Below are 13332 nucleotides of genomic sequence, written 5' to 3' on the forward strand. Positions count from 1 at the left end.
ACCAGTCAATAAAGGTGAATGAGCAAGTGCAACAGGCAGTGAAGAGGGCAAATGGAATGTTGGCCTTTGTTACAAGGGGAATTGAATACAAGAGCAAGGATGTTCTTTTGCATTTGTACAGGGCCCTGGTGAGATTACACCTGGAATATTGTGTACAGTTTTGGTCTCCAGGTTTAAGGAAGGACATTCTGGCAATTGAGGAAGTGCAGCGTAGATTCACTAGGTTGATTCCTGGGATGGCAGGGCTGTCTTACGCAGAGAGATTGGAGAGATTGGGCTTGTACACGCTGGAATTGAGGAGATTAAGAGGGGATCTGATTGAAACGTTTAAGATAATTAAAGGATTTGATAGGATTGAGGCAGGAAATATGTTCCAGATGTTGGGAGAGTCCAGTACCAGAGGGCATGGATTGAGAATAAGAGGTCAGTTATTTAAAACAGAGTTGAGGAAGAGCTTCTTCTCCCAGAGAGTTGTGGAGGTGTGGAATGCACTGCCTCGGAAGACGGTGGAGGCCAATTCTCTGGATGCTTTCAAGAAGGAGCTGGATAGATATCTGATGGATAGGGGAATCAAGGGATATGGGGACAAGGCAGGGACTGGGTATTGATAGTGAATGATCAGCCATGATCTCAGAATGGCGGTGCAGACTCGAGGGGCCGAATGGTCTACTTCTGCACCTATTGTCTATTGTCTATTTAAATTTTGGCAGAGTAGGAAAGACTTTCCATTGGGAATTAAATGAATGGAAGAGTCTATGCATTCTATTGGAGTAGGTTTGAAGCCTTGTTCAGTTATTACTTAATCTACTTATGTTCTTTTGGGCAACTGTATCTATTCTTTTGAAGATCTTGTTCTGTTAGCAGGCGGAGTATTTTAAATTTCAATAGCCCGACAGAATCAGATGTCCACATTGCCACTTATTTTGAAGTGTAGTAAGTGCAACTTTGGTTTTTGCATAATGATGTAGAAAGAAGTGTTAGAGGTATGTGAAAGAAAGGCTGTTGAAATAGTTGAACGACATTGGCCTTAAGACACTGGCTTGAAGAACCGATAAACTCAAGATTCTGTGAATGCTGGAAATCCAGAGCATCACGCAAAATGCTGAAGGAACTCAGCAGATCAGGCAGCATCTATGGAAGGGAATAAATCTCTATAGATTTATTCTATAGAGGTTTATGGAGGAAGGGTCCTGATGAAGTGTTGGTATGAAATTGACTGTTAATTCCACTCCATAGATGCGGCCTGACCTGTTGAGTTCCTCTAGCACTTCGTGTATTGTTGAGGAACTGATGTTCTGGATTGGCATTTGACCTCCAGCTAGCACAATCTTATTGCTTTGTGTTGAGGTACTGTATGGCTGCAACTATTTGAGTGTTTTCTCCCTCGATTTCAGGTTTACCAAAACTAGCATGTTTGGAATTTGGCTCATTAAACCCCTGATTAGATCAGAGCTGAGAGTTCATGAGTTGAATGGTCCTGGCAAATCCCACATTGTTAGTAGGCAGGTTATTGGTAAACAAACGGCGGTAAAATCATCATTAGCACATCCCTTGCTTTACTATCTTAATGTAAAACCTTTATATCAATATAATTGTCATTCCATTATGTTGAGAAAAATGTGTCTTTATAGTTGATTGCTTTCTTCTATTTCAGCTACCTTTTTGACCATTCTGATGACAAGCTTTTTAGTTAAATTTATTTCATGTTTGCTGAACCAATTGAATATTACTGAAATAGAGCTCTGGTTGTCAGTGTCTCTCTGGTATTTCTCCCCTGTACGTGTGTTGAAGGTGAAATGCAAGCTAACAAGGACAGTTTTATTGTTACCATTCAATGGAAAGTGCACTTTTCTAATAGAAGCATTTGGTGTCCAACATGTAACGGATAACCATAAGTCGTTTTCCAACTAGCAGTGCAGTCAAGAAGGGAAATCAAATGGACAAAAATATTCCATGAAAGAAAATGTCATGGTGTATATTTTTAAAAAGAAGTAGTTAACTTCAGGACAAATCAATTCAGTCGTAATGAATTAATAACATTGGGATTCATGAATGGGGGTGTAAATATCATTGACAGAGGAGTAGTTAAAGACTGAGAACCAATGTACAGAACTGGATCTGTATGCTTTTGAAAAATTGTTTTCAGTGAGACTCCGTGATTGAAACCAGGTTCTCTGATGTAAATAATATTAATGAAAGGCAGTATAATGTACCCAAGCTAGCGATCCATAAAACACCAGGTACTGAGCTGTCATGACAATGTAAGAAATGGACCAAGTGAAAGGGCAAAAGAATGACTGGATGAGGAAGTGTAAACATTCCTCATTTTAATTAGAGTAGAAAAATAAAATATTTGAAATAGATACCAGTGATCTGGAAATGCTGATATCTAAAAGTAAGAAGGCAAATGAAATGTTGACTTTTATTCCGAGAGAGTTGAGTGCAAGAATAATTAATGTTATTATACCAGGCTTTGAAACCACACCCAAAACAGGACATGCTTTTCGCAAATGGGAAAGGGGGACAAAATAGTAGTAAGGCTATAAGATACTTTTGCTTTAATAAGAGAAGTATTGAAAGTTTGTAAAGACAGTGGGCATAAATTTTGCATGTGTGGAAGACAAAAGGCATCAAATAAGCCATGGCATTGATTTGCAGCATATATGCATTTAAGATGATTGACGAAGTGCTTTACGTAAGCTATTAGGGATATTTAACATCACATTAAATTTCATTTCCATGTAATATTATATCCCAGGGCATGTGTAGGTAAGGATTAAAGTGTGGGGCAGGTAAACATGGAAGCACCTTTTTTTTTCCCCCTGAGGCTTTGTTATTTTTATATACTTGTATTTTAAAGTCAATCTAGCAATGGGGCAAAAATTAATGTTCTTTCCTTTGGCTTTGTCTTCATTATAAGCAGTTTCATATCAAGTTTCATTAATGGCATAATAAATTACTCGTTTAAATCATGAAATCCTTACACAAAATCATAAAGGAGCCCCCACCCCCAACCAGTTGTCCTTATTAGTCTGTTTTGATAGTTTACAAGCTTCTTTTCTTTTCAAGGATGTTAGTTGTCCAATCAAGCAAGTGCCTACAGGTAAAAAGCAGGTGCCTTTGAACCCAGACAACAGCCAGTCCAAACCAGGAAATTGCCCTTCCCTCGCAGTTCCCAGCAACGAGTTTGAACCTAGCAACAGCCATATGGTTAAATCCTATTCGCTGCTCTTCAGAGTGACACGTCCAGGCAGGAGGGAGGTCAATGGATTGACTAATGGAGAGATTAATGAAAATATTGGTAAGTATATTTTATCGAAGCTCTGCTAATTAGCTTGCATCTAATTGTAATGTCTTATGCAATTAAGTCCCAAGTCAATGCATGTGCATTAAGGGTTATAAAGAATATATTAACCTATAAAATGCAAGAAATGTGGTTCAGATAATCTGACATAAATTTGTTTTGAGATTTATTTGCACCAAATCAGCTTAATTTGAATTCTGTAGCAATGTAGATGTACAAATCTAATTTTATTAAAACATTTAATTTAACAATAAATGTTTGTGTTGACTGGATTATTTTTTTGAAATTTGATTGTTTTTGGACAAGGAGCTATATATTAGAAGTTCTTAAACCATAAAATTTTGGATCACTGAATTGGTGAGCTGGTGAAGCTAATCTGAATTTAGGAAATGTGTGAGCAAGTAATTCTCATTACTTATAGTGTGTCTAACATTTCATAACCAGGTGTTTTTGTAGTGTAGGTACTTTGTATTGTGGGGAAGCAGCATAACCATCAATTTATACACAAGATGCCATTTATGGTTAAAGTAATAATATCAAATATCTTATAATTCTGATTGACATGGGTTATTAAGGCAGATGACCAAGCTTGGTTAAAGGTGTGCTTTAAGGATTGTCTTCAAGGACAAAAAAATGGTGGAGAAGTCAACAAATTTTAAAAGAATTTCAGCAATCAGTTTGGCAGTTGATCGCCATCAGTGGTGGAATAATTGGTTAAAATAAATAACTAAATTTTGTTTCTGTGATAGTTGAGGAATACACAGATCTTTGCAGTAGGAATTGGAAATACAATCTTCTAACTGAGGTGAGGGTGTTTCCGCTGACCCAAGTCTAACAGTTTAATGTGTTGTGCATGAAATGTGCTGATGGCTTCATGCAAATATCACTGTTCTACGTAAGAAATTTGCATTGGATTTAGTATCTGCTCAATGTAATTATGTTACATGCTCTGTCTGTTGAAGGATAAAAGTTGATTTGTTTTTGAACATTTAATGTTGACTCACCTTGGCCTAATTGAATGAATTTCCAGGACTCGAGTTACTTAAACACAGTAGTCTATCGTAAAGGTTTCTGTAAGTGACTTGCATTGCTATTTCAGGTGTAACACTTAAATTATAGAACCAATATAAAAGAACTTCATGTGAGACACGAAACAGCAGATGGTTGAATCTGGAACAATGATTTGCTGGAGGAACTCAGTATGTCAAGCAATATCTGGTGGGAAGAAAAGAGTTGATGTTTTTAATTCTCAATTCTCTCCTTCCCCATACACACAGACACCCCCCCCCCCCCCCCCCCGCTGAGGAAACCAATGCGATCACACAAACTCTTCAAAACACAGGGGAATTGAACCTGTGTTACTGGCATTAGTGCTGTAATTGTCATACACCAACTGCTACACACACTATAGTGTCCTCGCCCCATCTGCTCCTCTTCCTTTGCTCAAGGAGCTGATCCCAGGAGCACTGATTTGTAATGGAATTGAATTCTATTGACTTTTTTTCTGACATCCTTCACATACATGAGGAGTAAAAATCTTTGTTACATCCCCGTTTGAATGTGTAATTTGTAGTAATTTGTAATGAATAGTGTGTACATTAAAATATACACCAGAACAGCCAATTAGGCTTGGAAATACAATTGTGTCAATGTAATTAATCAGTCTGATAGTTGTTGGAAGAAGCTGTTCTGGAGCTGGTTGGCCTGGCTTTAATGCTGTGGTACTGTTTCCCGGATGGTAGTGGCTGGAACAGTTAGTGGTTGGGATGACTCGGGACCCCAATGATCCTTCAGGCCCTTTTTGTGAACCTGGTGCTGTAAATTTCCTAAATAGTGGGAAGTTCACATCTACAGATGCTCTGGACTGTCCACACCACTCTCTGCAGAGTCTTGTGATTGAGGGAAGTACAGTGATACAGCCAGTCAGTATGCTCTCAAATTTGCCCCTGTAGAAAGTCCTTAGGATTTGGGCACTTATGCCAAACTACTTCAATTGTCTGAGGTGAAAGAAGCGCTGTTGTCCTTTTTTCACCACACAGCCAGTATGTACAGACCAAGCAAGGTTCTCTGTGATGTGTGTACCTAGGAACTTAAAGCTGTTCACCCTCTCAACCCCAGATCCATTGATGCCAGTAGGGGTGAGCTTGTCTCCATTCCTCCTGTAGCCCACAACCAGCTCCTTTGTTTTTGTGACATTAAGGGAGAGGTTGTTTTCTTGACACCACTGTGTCAGGGTGATTTCTTCTCTATAGGCTTCCTCATTTTTTGAGACAAGGCCAATCAATGTAATATTGTCTGTAAATTTAATTAGCAGACTGGAGCTGTGGGTGGCAAGTAAAAGGGACTGACTTGCACTTTAGAGTGGATGACCTGTTCCTCAGCTTTGACATATTTCTTCCTAAATACAGCATGCAGTTATAAGAAAATGTTTAAATCTTTTGCAATTACCTGGTTAACTGCATTAATTATCATAAAATGTGGTCTGATCTTCATCTGGGTCACAATAACAGATAAAATCTACATAAACTAATAACACACAGACAGTTGTACTTTTCGTGTCTTTATTGAACATTTTGTTTAATCATTCACAGTCCAGGCTGGAAAAAGTATGTGAACCCTTGTATTTAATAACTGGTAGAACTTCCATCAAACATTTCCTGTAGCTGCTGATCAACCTTGCACAATGGTGAGGAGGAATTTTAGACCATTCCTTGATACAAAACTGTTTCAGTTCATGAATATTTCTGTGATTTCCTTGCATGAACAGCCCTCTTCAGGTCATGTCACAGCATCTTAATTGGATTAAGGCCTGGACTCTGACTTGGCCATTCCAAAACATAAATGGCCAAGTCATCCCAAAACAAATTTTCTTCTTTTTAAACCATTGTGTTGTTGATTTGCTCTTCTTTCGGATGCATCATCCGAATTCTATTGAGCTTCAGGTGATGGACTGTGTTTCTGACATTCTCCTATAAAATATCTCGATATAATTGTGTATTCATTGTTCCCTCAACAATTGCAAGCTGTCCAGGCCCTGAGGCAGCAAAACAGCCCCAACCATGATGCTCCTTCCACTATTCTTCACAGTTCTGACGATGCTTTGGTGTTGATATGCATTTCTGCCAAGAAGTTTAACTTTTGTCTTATCTGTCCACAGAATATTGTCCCAGAAGTGTTGTGGAACATCCAGGTAGTCTTTTGCAATCTTGAGATGTGCAGCAATGTTTTTGTTTGGAAAGCAGTGGCTTCCTCCATGGTGTCCTTCCATGAATACCATTCTTGTTCAGTGCTTTTCTTATAGTGGACACGTAAGCAGAGACTTTAGCAAGTTCTAGAGATTTCTGCAGGTCTTTTGCTGTTACTCTTGGGTTCTTTTTCATCTCCTTCAGCATTGCACATTGTGCTCTTGCTGTGATCTTTGTAGAACGGCCACATCTAGGAACAGTACTGAATTTCTTCCATTTGTAGTCAATTTCTCTTATGGATGGAGGAACACTCGAGTCTTTAGAAATGCTTTTGTAGCCTTTTCCAGCTTCATGTGTCTCTACAGTTCTTCTAAGGTCCCCTGAAAGTTGTTTAAATCAAGGCATGGTGTACATTAACAGATCTTTCTTGACAAAAGCAGGCTTTGTCTTTTTGTAAAGGGCAGGGCACCTCTACAGCTCCCACGTCCAATCTCGTATCATTGATTGGAACAACTGACTCCAGACAGCTTTTGTAAAAGACATTACCCCAGAGGTTCTTATACTTATTTGAACCTAGACTGTGATTGTTTAAATGGTGTACTCGGTATTAACAAGTACAATTGTTTGTTAGTAGTTTAGGCAGATGGTGTTGTCTATTATTCTGACTTAGATGAAGATCAGACCATATTTTATGAGTAATCAATACAGAAAGCCAGATAATTGCAAAGGGTTCACAAACTTTTTCTCGCAACTATATACTGTTAGTGCATTGCTGTTTATTGACTGTCCAGTATTAAGCAACAGTAAAGATGCAGTAAATGGATGAATGTAGATAGAAAAACATTGTAGACATTGGGATTATTTTAGATTCAACAAGATATATCCTTCCCTAGATTTGAGTATTCTATCTTCAAATATAGCATTTAATAAAACTAGCTCATCTATTGAAAAAATAAGTTATATATTTCCAAAAGGTGGAATGTGGATTACCAGAAAACTGTTGCGCAACATTTTGAAGTTTAATATCCATCTAAGCACCTGAATTGGAAAGAGTGAAGATTCACTAGTTTCCAATTCACTTTCCAGACTGTATTTTGGTCTCTAAAAAGCAGTTCACCACCTATTTGATAATGAGGAAGGGAAGGGAACCTATCCTTGTTTCTTAATTACCTGTCAGTATCAGGTTTAAAATCTTTATAACATCAATTGAAGAAACTAAACTTGCAATCCTGGTTTCATTATTTTCCGTCTCCTTTTCAGTCTTGGGATATTCCAAATTAGTTTGGTCAATCAAGCAATTCTGTTGCAAATTTACTACCATCCAGGCAATGTAGTCAATTTGCACGTAAGCAGAAAATGACTTCTGTGTTTATGGTTGGTTGTGGGTGTTGTCTAGGAAATTTGAATATCGCTTCCATCGTTAGAAATGGGTGCGGGGACGCTTGCATCTGCCTGAAAGAGTAATACCTCATCTGATAGATCCTGTCTGTTACAGCAGGGCTAGGAGGCTGAACTATGTTTTGAATATAATTGAGAGATATGTTCAAAATATGTATCTTTTGGGTATGTGCTTTAGAGCCATTGTACACACTGAATTGCTGGATATTAATGCAAGAATGAGCTATGCCCCCCTAAAATTATTCTACAGATAAAGTTGGTGTTGGGGGAGACAGAGAAACAGACTGGTGTGCTGTCATTGCCCATAAAGTTTCATGTAAGATGTACCATTGTCTGGTGGTTGAAGGTCCACTTTCAATAATTTGTGAAGTTCAAAGTTCAAATTTATTAACATATGTATGCCATATACAGTGGTGGAGGCAGATACGATAGTCTTTTAAGAGGCTTTTAGATAGAACTTAGTACATGGAGCTTAGTAAAATAGAGGGCTATAGGTAAGCCTAGTAATTTCTAAGGTATGGACGTGTTCGGGACAACTTTGTGGACTGAAGGGCCTGTATTGTGCTGTAGATTTTCTAAGTTTCTATACAATCTTGAGTTTCATCTTGCAGGCTCTCACAAAACAAGGAAACACAATAGAATTTACACAAAACTATGCACAACAAAGACTGACAAACATCCAATGTGCAAAAGAGGACAGACCATATAGATAGTTAATAAAAAGTAATTAAATATTACATAGCATGCGAGCTGCTGGGTCCCTGCAAGTGAGTTTGCAGAGCAAGTTTATCACTGAGGTGAGTGAACCTGGTCCAGGGCCTGAAGGTTGCCAGGCAACAATTGCTCCCGAACCTGGTGGTGTGAGACCCAAGAGTTTCTACCCCATGGTAGTAGTGAGAAGGGAGAGAGATCATTCAAATGGAGGCAGACAGCACTGAACATCAGTTTGCTTTCCATTCTTGGTACTTAATGGTTTAATCGGCGTGGAGTAATGAAGCTGAGCACAACATGAAGAAATCTGCAGATGCTGGAAATTCAAACAACACACACAAAATGCTGGTGGAACACAGCAGGCCAGGCAGCATCTATATGGAGAAACACTGTCGACGTTTCGGGTCCTGACGAAGGGTTTCAGCCTGAAACGTCGACAGTGCTTCTCCAAGCTGAGCGCAAGTTTGTTTTTCGCTCTCGGGCCTTGACACAGTGCTGTGTGCAGTGATGGCTACCCTGGTCGTACATTCTTGTGAGCCAATTTCACTGATTCCTTTGGGAAGTCATACAATCTCAGGTTTGTTTAGATGGTTCAAAAATATATTTCTTACAGGCTGCAAATTGCAGTGATAATATACCCAGTTGAGTATCTTGTAGTCTTGTGAGCTGCCCACAAAATCTTGCCCATGTCATCTTGGAAAAGGTTGAAGACGTATGGAAGCAAAAAAAGTCCTTCAGTCTTCCTTTTCTAACAACTGCTGGTTTTGTGCTTATATTGAAAGCATAGGACCTTTGAGACATTTCTATTATAATAGCTTGGTCTTAAGAGGCTAAATTTTAAGCTGTTCAGTTGAGGAAGATTTCAACAAACATATGCTTCTATTTCTGTATTTCGATTGCTGACAGAATTTTAGTGCTTAATTCTTTTTGGTCTACTCTGTGGATATTATTAGTTATCTTGCATTTGCAGATTTTGTGTAGCATAGATCTCTGACAAGTTCATTGCCGACTTTATAATCGCACTCCCTTAAACTTGTAAAATGGGTTGCTGAGATGCAAATGTGACTCAATCAACTTCAACATTAAAAAGCTAGCTCTGGAAAACAGGATGTTAAGAGTTTTTTCTATTATAAAATGGTTTTAATTTACAGTAAGCATTTTGGTTTAATTCTATTTATAATTTTACACTACAATTGTCACACTAAACTTGCAGGAAAGTTTACACTCATCCATGTGCTTAAAATAATTTATTGAAACAGATCCCGTTGCACAACAATCATTCAAATCATCTCTCCTAATTCTTCTTTTAGAAGTAACGGATGAGTTGCCAAGTCGGCGGAAACGGAACTCGTCTCACAAAGATGATGGGGAGAAGACCTTTGTAGCTCAGATGACGGTTTTTGATAAGAACAGGTAAGCATGCTGCTGTCACGGGACTGTGCAGGTGAAAGTTGCTAGTACAAAGGAGCAGAATTGGGGTCATTTGGCCCATTGAGTCTGCTGCACCAGTCCACTGGCTGATTTACCTTCCCTTTCAACCCTATTCTCCAGCTTACTCCCTGTAATCTTTGATCAAGAACCAAATTAGTGGCCAGACAGAGCAAACAATGGCCAGTGGATTTGAAACTGATTGAGGAATCTGTTGTGTCAAGCTTGAATTCTTTGTTTTAGTATCAGTAGTGTTCAAAGGTTTTGGTTTGTTTGGCTAAATTGCTTGATTTTGTTTACTAAAATGGCCTGTTAATGATGAACATGATCTTTTGATTTCTAGTAGAAGTGTGATCACTATGAGTCAAATGTAATCTCCCATGGGTTTGGTTTGATTTCTAGGTGCAACTAAGTCAGAATGATCCAGAATTGATCTGATTCTCATGTCTGCACCAATTCAGCAAAGTTACTTAGTGATTTTTTTTTTTAACCTGGTGTTTTGGAAATATAAGCATGGCCCCATTTGTCATAAAGTTTGCTCTTCACTTACCCCTTCAGTTCAGAGTTACTTTAGTTGTGCTGATCTTGTACACAAACATGCTCAGGAGTAAATGGGTGATTTGCTAATAAATGGGGTTAATTACAAAGGTGATTGTTTCATTCATAATATCTCAGGTTTCCTTTAACTACATTTATTTGGTTGAATACCAGAGACAGCTCATAAGATTTCTTCAAGGCACTCTTTTCTCTGGAACAAATTCCTTCAAACTAATCATTTTTTTGGTAGGGATGTATGGTTTAGTTCCATCCATATTTAGATGAAGAAAACGCCCTTGTGATTCAAGGAAAGAGGCAGGTGAGCTTCAAGGCTGATGTGGCAGGATTACGGCGTGCAGAAATTTTATTGACGGCAGGGATGCTTACAGCAGGGTCCTGTAAGTCTCAGCGCTGTATGCCTTGCTCTTTATGGGGCAGGTAATCCTACCATTAAGGAATTTGACTGTCAGTGTACCTGATGATAAGGAAGAAACCCCTGGCACCAGCAATTTGTCGGTGAGCTAATTTGAATGGCTCAGAAGTGAGGAATGGAATGTCTCGAGCAAGAGTTCTCAACCTTTTTTATGCCATGGACCTCTTTCATTAACCAAGGTTGGGAGCCACTGTTCTAGAGAAATGAGATACATTGACGTATGATAATTAGATACAATGATGTAGAAGAATGGTGGATATTGAAATGCTTGTCCAAATCTCTGAAAGTAGCAGGATGAACAGTTTAGGTGTTCAGGATACTCACAATTTTTGGCTGGGAATGTAGAAATCATGAGTGGGGGAGTTGTGCAATGAATATATAAATCTGTTGGGCTATGGTTATACTTCTGGTTACTGATCTATAGGAAAGGTGTCTTTGAGAGGGTGGAGAGGAGACATAGTGATGGGGAATTGTAGTTATAAGGGAAGACAGTCTAGGTTGGAACTGTCCTCTTGGTACAAAAAAACCAAAGAGATTTAGCGCCGGTGTATAAAGTTACAAGAGGTTCAGATGGTAAGTAGTTTGCTGTTCTCTATTCCTTTATAAAACAAAGTCAAGTTCTTTAGATGCATATTTGCAAAAGTTGCAACATAACAACACATAACATAAGCAGCATTCACGGAGAAAAGCAAACTAAACATGAGCTGTACATAATTTTTACATGAAAGAATGCAATTGGAACAAAAAGTCCACTTTAGTGCAAAGAGTCAAAGTGGTCATAGTGTTATCCTGTAGTGATTAGGGTTATGCCGGTTGTATGTATTGAAGTGTGTTGTCAACCATCATGGTATGGGCTCAGATCAGTAAAGAATTGGCATTGAATAAGCCTGTGTTCTAGAGCTTACAGTATGTAGTAATTGAACTGCTTCAGTACCAAACTACAGTTTTAGATTTTAAAAGTTGATTTTTCATTTTAATTTATCCCATAGAAATGAAACTCACCCTCTTCATTCTTCCTTTAGATTGTGTTTAAAACAAGTTGTGGTATTCTGAATTTAAATGTTTATTTCTAGACGCTTGCAGCTGCTGGATGGAGAGTATGAAGTAGCCATGCAGGAAATGGATGAATGCCCTGTTAGCAAAAAGAGAGCCACTTGGGAAACCATTCTTGATGGAAAGGTATATTTATAACCCTTGCCCCTTTCCCGTAGAGACTCAACTTCTATACATTGTTATATTGAACTATGGTAAAACTCACTGTGATAAAAGAGTGGCTTTTTAAAAGACCATAGGTGTTAGGTAAATTTGCCATAACCTGCTATTATAGATCAGTGGCCTCTAACAGAAACATCAAATTTTCATACCATTGGAGGCAAATGCACAGTGGCCTCCTAGGTGGTATGATGAAAATCTATTTTGGTTTAGATTCTGTATCTGATACCGCACTCATTTGAAAACTGTTTCCAATTATTTTTAGCGCCAAAGCTTACTGTTATTTCTGTCTTGCTTTGTTTTCACAGCGGTTGCCTCCTTTCGAAACCTTTTCTCAGGGTCCTACACTCCAGTTCACTCTTCGATGGACAGGAGATGCTGCAGACAGGTCCACTGCTCCAGTTGCTAAACCTCTTGCAACTCGCAATACAGACACCACAGCTGCAGAGACTAAGCTCAACTCAGTGAAACCAGCTCAGACCCTCTGTAAGAACCACCGGCAAATATAAGTCACTGTGAAAAATGTATTATTCTTGGAGTCCTAGAGCAAGACAGCATCATCCCAATTTCTAGCTTTTGACTCGTAACCCTCCAAATCCCTCCCCTTATCTGAATGTCTGTCAAATATTGCACTTGTACCCAGCCTTAATCACTTCCTGTGGCAGCTCATTCTGGGTACTCCGTACCCTCTGTATGAAGAAGTTACCTCTTGTATTTCTTCCTCATTAGTCTGTGGTCTTAGGTTTTCGACTCCCCAACCCTGGGGAAAGACTGTCAGTCCACCATATCCAATCCTCTCATGATTTTTTAAATGTGAATGAAGTTACCTTTCATTCTCCAGTGAGTAAAGATCGAGCGAGGCCACCCTCTTCCTGTAACTCAGGCCCTCTAGTTCAAGCAGCATCTTTGTAAATCTCTTATACCAGGGTGACCAAAGCTGTACACAATACTCTGAGTGGGCCCTCACCAATGACTTGTATAACTGCAGCAGATCAGAACATCCTAATGCAATTCTACAACATTTATCAGTGCCCTACCAGTCACTGTACAAGTCCTACCCTGGTTTGACTGTCCAAAATACATCATCTCGTACTTAGTTGAATTCCTTTGCCATTCTTCAGCAT

General features: G+C 38.8%; 1 protein-coding gene across 2 annotated transcripts in view; it reads left to right on the plus strand.

Annotated features, from left to right (window-relative positions):
* The window catches only part of suz12b (SUZ12 polycomb repressive complex 2 subunit b), an 83391-nt gene that overhangs the window by 52543 nt on the left and 17516 nt on the right, over positions 1-13332 (plus strand). For both annotated transcript variants that reach the window (XM_059948212.1, XM_059948213.1), the window contains 4 exons: positions 3070-3301; positions 9909-10011; positions 12070-12175; positions 12517-12694. In XM_059948212.1, coding sequence (XP_059804195.1) covers positions 3070-3301; positions 9909-10011; positions 12070-12175; positions 12517-12694 — 619 coding nt within the window. The remainder of the gene's footprint in view (positions 1-3069; positions 3302-9908; positions 10012-12069; positions 12176-12516; positions 12695-13332) is intronic.

The sequence above is a fragment of the Hypanus sabinus genome, chromosome 23 (assembly GCF_030144855.1).
Source record: "Hypanus sabinus isolate sHypSab1 chromosome 23, sHypSab1.hap1, whole genome shotgun sequence".
In the NCBI taxonomy this organism is placed as follows: domain Eukaryota; kingdom Metazoa; phylum Chordata; class Chondrichthyes; order Myliobatiformes; family Dasyatidae; genus Hypanus; species Hypanus sabinus.